General features: G+C 50.5%; 1 protein-coding gene across 1 annotated transcript in view; it reads left to right on the plus strand.

Moving 5' to 3' along the window:
- The first annotated feature begins 402 nt into the window (after nt 1-402).
- Gabbr2 (gamma-aminobutyric acid type B receptor subunit 2) overlaps nt 403-15384 on the plus strand; it is a 327200-nt gene continuing 312218 nt past the window's right edge. The window contains exon 1 of the mRNA XM_028770277.1: nt 403-1003. Coding sequence (XP_028626110.1) covers nt 689-1003 — 315 coding nt within the window. The 5' untranslated portion in view covers nt 403-688. The remainder of the gene's footprint in view (nt 1004-15384) is intronic.

The following is a 15384-nucleotide window of genomic DNA, read 5'->3' on the forward strand; positions in this document are numbered from 1 at the left end:
CAGGAAGCGCAGGGCGAGGCGCCCGCGTCCCCCGCGCGTAGCAGCTCGGATTGCCCCGACCGTGGTGCTCTGGAGCTCAGGTCCCCGGCGGGGTCAGCCGGCCGCAGCAGCCGGCGCGGCACAGAGCCCGGGGCGCGAGTGTGCGTGTGCCGGGAGCACGGCCCTCCCCGCGGCCGCCGCAGCGCCGGCGCCTCCCCCTCCCCCGGCGCGCACGGCCCGTCCCTGTCCCCGGAGGCAGCCCGAGCCGCCGCTCAGCAGCCTTGCCTTCGCCTTCCGAGCCTCCTGCTGCCCTCCCTCCCCTGGCCGGGCTCCAGGGTCCGCCGGCCCGCGGCTCCGAGCAGAAAAGAGCTGCGATCGCGCACGGAGGCGGGAGGAGGCGGCCGGGTGCGGGGCGGCCGCGCTGGAGAGAGGCGCGCGGAGACTCGGCCCCCTCGGCGCTCGCTCGCTCGCTCGCTCGCTGGCTCCCCGCCTCCCGCACTCCGCTGGCTCCCACCCCTTCCCGGCGTGATTGATCCGTCACGGGCGCCGCCGCCGCCGCGGCCGTTCTGAGCGAGCAGAAGCCGGAGCCGAGCCGGGGCCCGTGCCGGCGCCATTGCGCGGGAGCCGCGGGCAGAGCTCGGCGCCGGGCGGCGGGCCGGGCCAGGCCATGCGGGCCGAGTGAGCTGGCGCCCGCAGCCCGCGGCGCGGCATGGCTTCCCCGCCGAGCTCCGGGCAGTCCCGGTCGCCGCCGCCGCCGCCGCCCGCGCGCCTGCTGCTGCCCCTGCTCCTGTCGTTGCTGCTGTCGTTGGCGCCCGGGGCCTGGGGCTGGGCGCGGGGCGCCCCCCGGCCGCCGCCCAGCAGCCCGCCGCTCTCCATCATGGGCCTCATGCCGCTCACCAAGGAGGTGGCCAAGGGCAGCATCGGGCGCGGCGTGCTCCCCGCCGTGGAGCTAGCCATCGAGCAGATCCGCAACGAGTCACTCCTGCGCCCCTACTTCCTGGACCTGCGACTCTATGACACCGAGGTAAGTGTCCAGTCGCCCATGCCGTCGGGGCTGGGGGCGTTGAGGAGGGACAGAGCCGCCGTGATTGTCCGATCCTTGCTAGCTGACCGCGTACTGTGTCCATTAGGGTCTCACTGGGCTTGGCTGGTGCAGGTGGGACCCTGATCTGTGAGAACCTTCCACCTCTGGGAGTATGTGTGGGTGGGTGTGGACTGGGGTCTCTTTTGACCAAAAGAGGAGTAGAGATAGGAGAGGTTGGACCTCCAGAGGCCTGTGATGATTGCCCCTGTCCAGGTGCCGCTCCGAGGGTTGTGGGGTGCCAAGTGAGAGGAACAAGCACATTGACTACAAACTGGGCCAGCTACAGCTGGACAGACTATAAGGCCTGTTCCCATAACCTAAAAAAATCCAAGACGTCCTTTTAGAGCCAGAGGGCTCCAGGACCCTAAGGGGCCAAGCTCCGGGCAGGACCGGTCGTGTAGTGCGCTTCTGCAGCTCGTGGCTTGCGCTCCACGGTCAGCCTTGGAGCCCGGAGGGCTCTGCAGCGCTGCTGCCTAGATCTGTCCAGCTCGAGCAGTTTTGGGAGACTCCCCTTCCCCCTCTCCCCGCCTTGGGTTAGTTGCTCATGGAGTGGCTCGCAGGTCTAGCCCGGGACGTGTGGTGGTGTCCGGTCGTGTTTCCACTTTTGTTCGGTAGCTGCTAGCACAGCTGAGCAGGTATACACTTGAGGCGTCCGAGTCGTGGGAGCCTAGACTTGGAGTGTGGCAGAGGGTTCCCCTCTGGCCTCCTTTTTTGAGCAGAGCTGGAGAACCAAGACCTTTCCATCCCAAATCCTGGTCTCATGCCCTCTTGTCTAGGTTCCCAAGAAGCCTCAGCTTAGACCTTGACTGCTCACTCTGAGGCTAGGAAGAAAAGAGGGCCTGGAAGAGCGATCAGGAACAAGGTCGGGTTTGTGAGTTTTTCCGGACCCAGGGAGCCCCTACTCTCAGGTCCGCAGCCTCGAGAGAAGAGATGCGGCCTGAAGGGGGCAGTGATTTCCTTTACTGAGAGCTCTGTTGGCGCCTCTTGCATCTCCCAGCACTGCCAAGGCGCAGCTCTCGACCCTGGCTTCTCGGGCTCCCTCGGCGCGCCTTTGCTGGAGCCCTGGGGGCAGACTCCTCAGGGAAGGAGTAACCCGCTGGTGGTGTAACCTGGGCTTGGCTTCCTCCCTGCCTGACCCCTTTTCTATACCCCACCTCCCCAGAAAAGAGCAGAATGTAGATTATATCTCATTCCCCGCCTCCCCCGCTTCACCGATGAAGCAGCCTGCTGTTCTGCTCTGTAAATAAAAGGTGAAGGAATCGGTGGCAGTTGGTGGCGGTGAGCGCAGGTTGCTGCAGGCGGAGAGGCTCCTCTGCCTTGGGAAGAGGCACACAGGGTGGCTGTACAGGGCTAACCGTGTGTGAAATCACTTTCGATTGACGTTTCTGACGCCCTCTATTTTTTTTCTCCCTGAGCATTTCAAGTTCTTTAGGGGTACTGGTCTGGCACAAGCACATTGAGAGTGCTATGTATTCTTGAGAGGCAAATCTCCTTGGAACCCTTTCATGTGTCTTCCATCTATATTCTGGAAGGGAGAGGGATAGGCCAGTTCTTTGAAGAAAAAAACATTTGTAGACAGAGTAACCCTGTTTGCATCATGACTATGCTTTGCAAAATGTTTCTGAACACTTCCTGAGAAGTTTCTTATTAGTCCGCTTGTGGTAACAGAGGGACAGGTGCTTGGTTGCAGGGTGTGGGGCAACGCTTTTACATTTTTTTCTCAAGCGCATCTTGGTGACTTTCTGAGTGAGAGGGTCCAAAGTCAAGAGGATGAGGCAGTCAGAGGCTCTTCTATTGGTGAGAATGTTTTAGAAACAACGCTGGGAAGAGGGTAGGTGATTTTAGTCTAATGTCAACTGTACCTGATCTGAGGCTTTAGGGTTGAACACGCAGAAATAGGTTATCTCTCTGACCCCTGACCCCACCCACCCACAACCTTGAATTGGGCGCTTAATCTTTAACGTCTCTAAATGCAGGTGTCTGTGTCTCAAGAGCAGAGTGGTTAGCCATCCTCTGTCGGATGGCGTCCAGAGGCTTACAGAGAGATGCCAGCAGGCTCCACTGCCAGTGCTCTGTCTGGCATGCTGTAAGCACTCAATAAATAACTGCCTTCCTTCCTGCACTTCCATTTGGTGTGGATTCACCAGTAAGATGCCATGGCTTTAGGTGGGATAAGTCAGTCACTGCTAAAATATTAAGAATGCTTCTTTCTCCTGCTTGGTCTTAACTGTCTCTAAGAGAGTCAGGGAGGTTACCACCAGAAAAGGGAATTCTGGCTGACGGTCAATCTGTCATCTCTTGTATGAGGTATCACATTTGGGAGAGTGCCCAGGGGCTATAATTACTCCCCTCCCCGCAACTAACCTTGTCTTTAAAGTTTTCTCTGAGCTGGACTGAATGAAAAATCAGTCTGAGAACTTGGAGCAGGTGCAGGGCAATCTGAAAGGCATTTGCCACTTCTGAGTGAGTGAGTGGCCCCTGCTAATGCATGGCTGTGCTTGTGGACTGAGAGAGCTGCCTCCTTGTCTGTTACTACTGTCAGAAGACTTGAATGCAGGATTGGTGTGGTGGGCTAATCTTGTCTGACTTTGTTGACATTTGCTGTCAGTCATAGCCTCAATGGCCAATGATGAAAGGAAGCCAGGATGGACCTTGGTCCATAACCGCCTGTAAAGAAGGATGAAAAATACAGCAAGGCATAGTTTATCTGCTCTCCCAGGCCAGCCTACCTCTTCTACGTATTTATGTTGGTTGAGCCTCTTCTGTGATGAGACAGACAGTAGAACTTTCTGTTTTCCTTTTTGCAACACTGAGGATTAAACCCAGAAGCCAAAGGCTTTGCCAGCTATATCCCCAGATCTCTTTCTACATTTCTATTTTTAGGTAGTCTCCATAAACTGCCCAAGATGGTATTGAATTCACTCTGTAGCTCAGGCAGGCCTTGAACTTGTACCAGTAGCTCTAGTAACAGGTATTCCAAGCTCAGCCTAGAATTCTCAAGGCTTTTGCTGAGCCTTGATGTAATGATGGGGCATCACCACAGATCCCGGAATGGTTGGACTTCTGCTTCTTTGGTGGAGCATTGCATCACTTCAGCCAACACTTGTTTATGGATTCCAGGAGGCCTTGCATAATAAAAACACAAGCAAGGCACTGAGAGTCTAGACAAGAGGAAGTACCAGAAGCTATGTAGGGGCTCCACAGCTCCCACCTTAAGAAGAAGCCAGGAGTAGCATTCGGAGGCTCTTTTCTAGGGAAAAAAATCCAGATATAAAAAGTGAACTTGGTGGATTATCCTACTTATGAGTTCTTTGATAGCCACACTAGTAAAAGAAAATAATAATCAAGGAATATACCTAAAAATAATGGTGGTGGGTCTGATCTGATTAGTGCTCATTTTTAAAAGATTGATAGATATAGAAAAGCATAGAGAAAATAATTGCCCATAATCTACCTTTGCAAAAGTAATTGCATCAAATAATTAGGATTATTTCTTGCATTTTAATATTCTCTTTTTGTTCAGTCACCATTACATCATATGTATTTCCCTCTGTTTTTAAATTTATCTTGTTAATATGACTTTTAGCAGCTGTATACTATTCTATCCCATGCACATATAAATATTTCATTGTTTCTCTGCTGTTGGATTGCAGTTTTCTGACTTGTTATTAGTTAAAAAAAAAACAAAACAACTATAGTAGTAGAAAGGAAAGTTCAGGAAATCAAAGGCACATAACCCAAGCATGCAACTAGCTTTCAGAAAGATCACTCTGATGACGCAGGGATCTGGCTTAGAAATCCCAGCAGACAGAAGCAAATGATTGAGGATTGTGCCTTTTCCTCGAGCAGCTTTGCCAGCTCCCTGCTCTTTTATGTGCTGCACTTTGTTTTCTGTGTGTGACCGTGCATGTGTACAAATCGGAGTACAGCACAAGAGAGTCATTTCACTCCTTCTGCTGTGTGCATCCTGGAGTTTGCATTCCTGTCACCAGGCTTCATGACAAGTGTCCCTTCAGCTTTCTCACTGATCCCTGCGTTGTTTTTTTTTTTTTTTACAAGGGATTCAAACAGTTGCGAGCGAGCTGTGTCTGTGTTCCTCTGGAGGCTAAGCTCAGCTCTGCAGGTGGGTGCCAAGCACCTGCTGGAGCTGCCGCGCTGCAGAAGGTGAGACCCACAGGTCTAGCCTGAGAGAAGTGACCAACAAATAGAGGCAGAGCAAGAGAACCGTCATCGTCTTCGGCTCAGGATAGAACGTGAGAGTGGAGAGGGACACACAACTTGAGGATGTGCTATGTATTCTAGACTAGAGCTTCCTAAAGAGTAAATATTATAATATGTGAATTCCATCAATGCAGCTGTTTACAGGAATAGATAGATCTGATGACGCAGGCTACAACCCCAGCTACTCCAGAGGTTGAATTCATAAGTTCATGGTATGCCTGGGCTACAGAATGGATTCCAGACCAGCCTGGACAACTTAGTGAGGTCTCAACTTAAAAATAAATGTTTACCCAGTATGTGCTAGGCTCTGGTTCTATTCCTCCTGCTGTGGGCAAAAGAAGCTGTACTGAGTTGATTTTAGTTAGGCTCATATTGAGTGGCTGTATCTCACTGACCAACCTTTAGGAAGTGCCAGGATTAGGACTCTTGTAGAAACCCAAACTACTGGTTCATATCACTAAGCAAAGCCTGGAGTGTGCTATGTTCGGGTATGACTGTATCCAGGAGCATAGTGACATCTTTAAAAATGCCTTCCTCTCTGGGTCTTGGCTCTGATCCCTTACTAGTTCACAGTGAGCCACGCTGTCCTGAGTGGTGGCAGATGGCCTCACACAACTGTGGCTTTGCACACTCACATGAAATCCTGAATAATTCTGCCTTCCGAATGCTCCAGCAGAGGTGCTAGGCTCATATTGGTATGAATTGGGTCATGAGTTCCAGTTCATTCTCTAGCCAATCACATGACACTGATGTGCCAGGCCTGTGTCATGTACCAACCTGTCATGAAATAAGAGACAGAGAGACAGAGACCGACAGAGAGAAGAGAGAGGAGGGAGGGAGAGAAGGAGAGAGAGAGAGAGAGAGAGAGAGAGGGAGGGAGGGAGGGAGGGAGGGAGAGAGAGAGAGAGATTGAGAGAGAGAGAGAGAGAGAGAGAGAGAGAGAGAGAGAGAGAGAGAGAGAGAGACTGGGGTCTCAAGGGATGGGGAGGCAGAGGCGGGGCGGGGGAGTGTGGCCTTGTGACCTGGCTGGCAGGAGAAGCCTAGAAAGGAGCCCAGAGGAGCATATGTTCCTGACAGCTCTGTCCCTGATAGAAATCAGGCAGGATGGGGTAGGTTGGTGACCTCCCTCTGCCCCTGCCCCTCCATCTCTCACCTGATACCTGTTGAATGAGGTTAGGCTCAGGATCAGGAGACTGCAATCTGAATGTTAGTTATTTGCTTGGAGACCTGGCAACAGTTGGGTAAGGAAACAGTGAGAGGATTGCAGCCAAACCCACAGCCAGGACGTAGCGAATGCTAGTATTTTGTTGTTCCTGTGTTGCCACTGTTATTTTTGTACAGCGTGAGGACCATTATGCTGACCATATAGAGCTGCTCTGAGGAAGACGTAAGATACATATGGAAGCTTCAAACACAATGTAAACACAAAGCACTGCTTTCTGACACCACTGCTGAGAAGGGTGTTAGGCACAGAGGATACAGACACCAAGGACTGCATCGGGTTCTTGTTCTCCCTCGTGTGAAAGCCATACAGCCATCCCTCACTAGGCTGGAGCTGCCTGCAGGCAGGGCAAGCCTGATTCTTGGGGCTGGGGTGGGGAATGGTTGCTTAGCTGAACTATAACTGGATGACCTTCCCAGTATCTTTTGGGAAGGTTTGCTGGACCACTTCCCTGGGCCTTTATTTTCTCACGTCAAGGTGTAAGTGACTTTAGGAATCAAGATGACCTTTGCTGCCAAGCTGGCACGGTCTTCTGCAGTCCCCACCAGCACCAATTCCTGAGCTCCCATGCCCCAGATGGGGTAACGCCTTCACCGTACCCATCCACCACTGATTCCTCAATCTGGACAGGCACCCACAGACACACCTTTGTTCCAGAATTCCTTTATAAAGGAAATAAGACGGATTGGTAATTCTGTTTAGTGCACATTCTAATGTTGAGCTAGAGTTTTATGGGCTGATGTCTTTTTGTAAAGAGAGCTTCTTCATACATTTAGCCTGCCCTCTTAACAGGCACAGAGGAGGCATTGTCCCACACACAGAGACCTGAGATCCCAGCAGGGAACTTAGAAGACAGAGGTGCTGAACCAATATGTACTCACCAAGTCATAACTTCTGTTAGGATGGGCATGGCGGTAACCAGCTGAGTCCTGGAATCTCTGTAGTATACTTAACTCAAAGTCTTGTGTATGTCAGAGGCCCTTCTTGTTGACTCTTATCCAAGAAGCAACATAAGGGATACAGGCTGTTTTCATGCTGTGTCAAGAAAAACCCTCAGGAAGGCGCCACGTAGACTGGAATCTCATATGTGAATTGGGTTTTAGTTGCCTTTGCTTGCAAGTAGCATGTATGAGTCCTAGTCCTTTATCTTTGACCAGAAATAGTTACTGCCTTCAGACTGAATGTAAAGAAATCTAGGAGGTATAGAGGAGCATACGGCTGTCATGGGGATTTGTCATTTGGAGTCCTTCAGGAAGATGACGTCAGGGGAAATCTATAGTGTTGGAGATCTCGGGTTGTACTTGAGAACAATGGCAAAATAGAGAAGGCACCTGGTCAACGTACATGATGCGCTTGAACTGAGATATCTTTAGAAACCTATCACTGTACAATGAGTACATACTAATTTTTAAAAAGGCAGATAGGGAAGTACACAGACCATAGCACTGTTCTCACACTTAGGAAAGAGGAGACGGAGAAAGACAATTGAGGGGGAGTTGCTACAGAGTCAAGGGCCACTTTTAGCAGCCTTGAGCATAGAAGTCTTAGGTGGATCAGTGGGGAGTTTTAGAGTCAGAGCTGTCCTCTTCAGATGGGGTTCCATGTTAGGCCTGACATGGGGTTCTGGAAAGGAGTTAAGGAACTCACCTAACTGGCTGCTACAGCAAGGCCAATTCCTGCCCGGAGCCTTGATACCACAGCCACTTGCTGAGGAGAACCTTCCCTCCAGGATCTGGGAGAGGATCTGCAATACAGTCCTCAGTGAGAAGCTTGCTGTGTAACAGGCCTAAGCCACAGTCACACATGGTATGATTCACCCACAGCAGCCCAGCAAGGCTCCCGTGGAACACCTTCCCGGCTGGGCCATTCCCAGCTCAGCTGAGAGCGAAGCCTGACTTCTCACCTCACCGTGTTTTGGTTCTAGGAAGGTGAGAGCTGGAACAGGCAAAGCTGCCCAAGAAGCAGATGTCTGCATCTGCTGCTCTGTTGTCTTCTGCTCTGTGGTTATATAACAACAGGCTAGGCTGGGAGGCTGCTGAAATGCCTTCCTCTCAGTACCTGGCTGTCTAGGGAAGCACAGATGTGCCAGCTGGAGGATACAGTAGGAAGAGTCCTAGAGAGGGCCAGTGGACTGGGTCCTACTGTACCAGCAGTGACTCGCCTTGTTGGCAAGATTTCTGCTAGCTGTTGCCTGGGACACAGGCTCTTTGCCATCTTAGCACCAAAGTCTCCACATTGCCACCAGCACCATCTCGGGCCCAGGTCTACGGAACAAGAGCTCCAAAAATATTCATGGAACAAATAAAGGAGTCTACGAGCTTGATTCCAGCTCACTGGTTCTGGGAGGACTCATGAGTGCCATTGTAACAAGATGGTGAGGAGCTTCGTGTGCCAAGCATTGGGGAAAGCTTCCTGGCCACACACTCTACAGAGGTCATGGAAAGGAAAAGGCATATGTTGGATGTTCCATATGCTAAGCTGATGCCACCCCTCCCCTTTTCTCTGAAGAACATGTATGTAGCATCCTATAATGCACAGCCTAACCTAGGAGGGACATCTACCTGGGTTTGAGAGAAGTTCTCTGGTCTCAGGTTTGTTTATTGGAGCAATATTTCAATGAAGACTCAGGAGCTGGGTTCTGATATCCTGTGCCCATTTTCAGACACTGCACTGAGCCAATGGAGGTGGGGCCGGGCTCTGGTCCCAGGATGCACTGTAGGAATGAAACCAAGTCATCAGTCTGGGTGAGTCAGGTGGTCTTGTGCCAGGCCTGGGAACTTCCTGAATAGCAAGACTTCTTCCAGGCGCCGAGCTGCTGTGTGATCGGTAGTGACTCAGGAACTGAGGGTGTGGGATTAGAAAGCCATCTTCTTCCTGATGCTTGGGATGGGTCTAGACCCCATTAGCTAGCAAATCAGATAGGATCATGTGCAGAGTTGATTGGCTATGAGATGATTTCAATCAGAAGATTCTTGTCCAAGTAAAAGGTGTGGCCATTGGGATGCCATTTAGACAGACTGGGGGTTTCTTTTTGCCAATTTTTACTTTCCTAGTCTTGTTGAATGGCTGTACTATTGAAGGATGACGTGTCAGTGTCATCTGGAAAATTAGTAGATCCAAGGTAGGAAGTAAATGGAGTGATCCATCTTCATAGGTGCCTAGGGGTGTCAGTTGCTGGCTAAAGCAGACCCCTTCTCCTGCCATTTAGCAAGTATGTCATTGCTCAGGATTCTGATGAAATCTAGCCAGTGGAGGCTCTGGGGAGTCGTGCGTTACTGCTGTTCCTGTGCAGTGGGGTCAGGAGGGGCTCGGAGAAAATGATATTTTTACACTCTGCTCAAGATCCACTTGACTTGGTTTCGAGGGAGCTGATTCTGAAAGCAACAGCCACACTTATAATAATCGCCAGTGTGTCATCTAAAGCAATTTGCCTTGTTTCTGGAGCGATCCATCCACTGGAGCTTCTATGCGAAGGCCCAGAATGGCTTCGGGACCTCACGCCTCACTATGGCAGGTGACCAGAGCTCACAACGAAAACAGGTTTCTATCTCCCTAGTGAAAATTGGGGTCAAGGGGACCCTTCTAGATCCTGAAGGACTCTGGAATTTTAGGGATGTTCGGTGGTCCTCAGAGAGCTTCTAATGTCATTGTCATCAACCAAGGACAAAGAAGTGGGGAGATACAGCTCCAAGTATGGGGCTCAGGGAACAGGACAAGAAGGACCCAGCTTCCTGGCCCTTCCTACCTGTTGTTGGTGCTGTGTGGGCGGTGTTGTAACCGCCGTTCATTGGATTCTCAGTCTCCTGAGGAGAGGCCTATTCGGCTCACACGTCACAGATGAGACTGAGCAAAGTGAAGAGACTTCATGCCATCGACTAAGAAGGAGCCGAAAGCTGAGCCTTCCACAGGTATCCACACTAACATGTGTCATCACGCAGTTGTCCGCTGCTCCCCCCCAAACAAGATCAGTTTTTCTTTTCAGATGACAGGATGTTTTCCATGGTGGATTTCACCCTCACTGCTTGCTTTTTCTCTAATTCAGATCCATCCTCTTCCTTCTCCCCACCTGCCCACTTAGCCACAAACCCCAGGCTCACCTTGAGTGTATCTGTCTATACACCCGGCTCACACACATCCTTGCTTGGTTCCCTTGCACCTAGAGAACCTGGCTCTTTGGAGGAACTTGTCACCTCCTGTTGTGTTTACTCCAGTGCCAGTGTTTGTGCCTCTTGTAAGATTCAGATCATCTCCAGGGCAACAGTTGTACCTCCTGTATATAACTGGGACAACCTTCCTCAGCATCAACTAGGTCTAGGGCCTGGTTAATGATGGGCATGCATAGGTGGACCAGAAACAGCTGGTCCCTAGAAGGTGCATGGAAGACGTGGGCCAGGAATGGTTCCATGTGCATGAGACGTACAATGGCACAAAGGCTGTTCCTTCCTGTCTTCTACAGGCCAGCATCAGGGTCACTACTTACATGTTTTCCCTGTTTTACACCCTGAAGGGATGCACTGTTGTTCTAGGACTGGTAAAACTGGACTTCTCCCATAGCCTTGACGCTCCTCCAGGGTCAACCTATCAACTCCCAGAGCCAATGCAGAGCACCTCTCCATCTTCCCCACCCAGCCATGTGGTCCTTTGTGACTCCTGAGTGAGCATGCTCATTCTTGCACAGGGCCTTTGCACAAGCTGCCAGTCACTGTTGGCAATGCCTCAGCACTCACCTTCCTTCCTGCACTGGGAACTAGCTTGAACACGCTTCCTCTATTCTGACTTTGACTCCCACATCATGATTCCTTTTCCATCTACGGTGTCCCTGTCCAGGGCTTGTGGCAGGTACCATCTGAGATTTTTTGGGTTAGTCCATCAATGTTGCTCTATGTTCATTCTCCCATAGGGCAAGAACTGGTCTGTTTTTAGCTCCCTCAAGAATGCAGTATACTTTCTAGCACACAGCAGATGCTCAGTAAGTACTTGTAGAATGAATGAGGGTCAGCTGAAGGATTGGGGGCTAATTAAGATGTTTATCATGGCTGCCTAGTGTGTGTGCTGCAGGGAGACAGCTGGCTCAGTGTGGAAAGTTATTCAGAGTCAGGCAACCTGTGTAGTATACACTGCATGGTCCCGAGCCTCTGTGTTCTGTCTGTGGAATGGGGATGCAACATGCAAGGTCACTGTAAGGGGCGACAGGGAGCATTCACAGAAGCGTTGAACATAGGGACCTACATCCCAGAGTCAGCCTCTAACTTCCAGTGTGATCAGATGATTATGATGCGTACGAAAATGGAAACTGCTGGGCTGGAGAGATGGCTCAGTGGCTAAGAGCATTGGCTGTTTGCTCTTCCAGAGGTCCTGAGTTCAATTCTCAGCAACCACATGATGGCTCACAACCATCTGTAATGGGATCTGATGCCCTCTTCTGGTATGTCTAAAGACAGCTACAGTGTACTCATATAAATAAAGTAAATAAATCTTAAAAGAAAAAGGAAAAGAAAATGTAAACCGCTGCTTTTGCAAATAAATTAGTTCTCGTTCAGTGGGGCCATGCTTGAGGCTAATGGGGAGGCTGCGACCCCAGTCTGACATTACAGTTGGAGGCGTTTCTAGTGGATGGGGGGATGCTGCAAGCTCAGTGGTTACTCTTGGCTTGGCGTCCGTTATCTCCAATAAGCTCCCTATAGCTCTGTTTTGTGGGGCTTGTTGCTGTTCCCTGGTCCCCTCTCCTCTAGCTGAGTGCTAGCCTCGGCCACAAGGGCAGCCCTGGCTCAGGTTTTCCACCTGAGGGATCCCATCACCCAGGTCTGTGCCTATGGACACTCAGGGACATCTGGGCACCTAGCATGGCCCTCGTCACACTGTTGGTGCTGAGCGGATGTGCTCTGTGTGAGTGGTGTGAAATACATTGTTGAAGCAACACTTTGGGATAAAATCACAACTCAACCTGCTAATGGAGAAGGTGTCAGGAGGTGCCAGTTGAGGAGCAGATTGCTGGGACTGAGTGCCGGGTCTGAGGCCGGAGAGACATGAGCTGCTGTCCTGGCCGATGAGGACACATTTTTTTTTTTTAGCATCTGGAGGCAAATCATTTAGGCAGCAGTGTAGTTCAGTAGATAGAGCTCTGGATGTACCATGGATCACCTATCCTGTTGTCCTCTAGTGATGGTCTTGAACTAGCCACAGGGCTCCTCTATGCTTTGGCTTCATCATCTGTAAAAGGAAATAGTAATGTTGTCTCTGGTTTTTCATGGAACTGCAATAGGGGAGTGTGTGTGTGTGTGTGTGTGTGTGTGTGTGTGTGCAGGGACAGAGGCAATTAGACTTTTCTAGCTTTCAGGGGGTTGAGGCAGGTGGATATCAAGAGTTTAAGTCAGCTTGGGCTACAGCAACAAAACAACTGAAAACAAACAAAAAAAAAAATCCTAATACAAAAGGCTCCAAGGACTGGAGAGGGCTCAGCAGTTAAGAGCACGACTGCTTTTGTGAAGGACCTGGTTTGCTTCCTAGCACTCACGAAACAGCTGACAAACATCTAAAACATTGAACTCCAGTTTCAAAGGATATGATGCCCTCTTCTGGGCATTACACACACATGGTACACATACATACATGCAGGCAAAATACTCGTATGCATGAAATAACATAATTTTATTTATTTATTTATTTATTTATTTATTGTTTATTTGTTTGTTTGAGCCAGGGTTTCTTGGTACAGCCCCAGCTGCCCTGGAACTCACTCTGTAGATCAGTCTGGCCTTAAACTCAGAGATCCACCTGCCTCTGCCTCCTGAGTGTTGGAATTAAAGGCGTGTACCAGTCAGCCAAGCTGACTTTATTTATTTATTTGTTTGTTTGTTTAAAAAAAACTTCAAAGAGCTGTAGAAAGTCACAGCTGTAAGATGCACCCGAATTACCTCCAAAGACTGATTGATTTGGCGTTCTCTCAGTGTCACTAGGTGTTTTTAAACATCTTTTTGTTTTGTTCTGCTTGAGACAGGGCCTAGCCATATAACCCTGGATGACCTGAAACTTCCTATGTGGAGCAGGATAGTCTTAAACTTACAGACCTTCTGTCTCTGCTTTCCAAGTGCTTGAATTGCAGGCGTGTATCACCACACTCAGCTTCCAATAACATCTTTATAAAAGGCACAGGGACGCTGTGAACATTCAAACGCGTGCCATTGGCTTCAAGGCTCCCTTGGTACATGGCGCTTGGTACATAGGAGCATCTGTCACATGAAGAGAAAGGGATGAGGTTGGTGGAGTATTCTCTTTGAAGGGGCACATGTAAGGACTGTAAGTACACAGAGGAGAGCTGACTCACAGCAGGTGACCTGTGAGCTGTGACCTGTGACCTTGAAGGATGGCAGGCAGAGCCTTATTTGAGGACTAGGCAGCCAAGATTGAGAGCAAAGATCTCAGGGGTTTCTGTGACGGCCATTCAGACAAACTGTGGGAAAGACCTAGAAGGCCACTCTCCTTGAGCCACAGGCCTCGAAGGCACACTTTTAATCCGTCATAGCTCATCCTGGGCTTCCTCAGAGTCCTGGTTTCTAGACAGTGCCAGCAGCAAAGAGGCTTCCTGGGGACAGACACCTTCAAGTCACCCAGAAGCTCAGCAAGCAACCTTCAGCAACATTGCAAAGCCTAGGGTGCAGGGGAAGGATGGTTAGACAGACATGTGGTTTGGCCCAGGCACTATGCACTGTGTCCCTGAGCAGGCCCTGGGACTTGTAATCCCTGTAACTTACTCAGCCTGCTTCTCTCACAGCAGGGAGCTGGAGCCAGGCACAACCATCCATGCCTGGAAATACTGAATGGGTGCAGGACCCAGCCTTGTTTGATATCCAGAGAGTCTGTCAGGGGACTATTCTAATTTGAGCAATGGAAAAATGACTCAGGGCCTGAAGAGGGCCCAGGCGTGATGTTAAAGTGTACTCAAAGTTGGGTCTGTAGGTGGGCCGAATGGAGGCTATGAACTTCACATTTCTCTTCACGGCTTTCTCGATGAGGGAAGCAGGGAGCATGGGTCGGGCTGGGGTAAATATGGACAAAAGCTACAGGCAGACAGGTTGCCAGGCCTGGCTGTGAGTCTGACAGCAGAAGCTGGTGCCTACTTCCGGGACTGCTCCTCCTGTCAGTCTGGTGGGTGGCCAGGCTGGCATCAGAGGAGCCCTCAGTGACGGGGGGAAGCCACACCCTGTGCCCGTCCCCAGCCCCTGTCTCCATTAGCACAGGTGTGGTGAGATACATGTGCAGGGTCTTCCACTCCTGTGACTCCTCCATGGGAACAGAGCCTGCGTTTAGAGAGAGCAGAGCCACTGGGGCCCGCTGTCATTTTGGATTCTTGTGATTAATCAGCCCTCCTGGGAAGGATGGAGCCCTGGCTTCCCAGCTGAGACGACGGATGGTTTTGCTTTTGAGACCTGCCAGGTTCCAGCCTTGTTACAGCCTGCCTCAGATTACTTCTTCTCCGGACAGAGAGTGATGGGCCATTTGGAAAATGCAGTTGGAAGGAAGAGATTCTGAGCCAAGCAATGCAGTGGTTCTCACACAGCACTGATAACGGAGTTGATAGGTAAAGACTAAATTGGATTTTTACCAAAAAGGACTCAGTGATGAGTGTTTGGTGAGAGTTAGAATAGTTTAGGGGAGCTGCAGGGCAGGGGGAAGGCTCAGGGCTGGGAACACCTGATCCCACGCTCTGATTTTGATATTCTTTGCCTCATTTCCCAGTAAAAGGGAAAGGCCGTTTCTAGATGATTATTTTTTTCCCAGACTTGGGGATGAAACTTAGGTAGGCAAATATCTTACCACTAGGATATAGTTTCACTCCCCTTTTAAAACAAACAAACAAACAAACAAACAGCTTATAAAG

Source organism: Grammomys surdaster, unplaced genomic scaffold (assembly GCF_004785775.1).
Source record: "Grammomys surdaster isolate TR1022 unplaced genomic scaffold, NIH_TR_1.0 199, whole genome shotgun sequence".
Classification (NCBI taxonomy): domain Eukaryota; kingdom Metazoa; phylum Chordata; class Mammalia; order Rodentia; family Muridae; genus Grammomys; species Grammomys surdaster.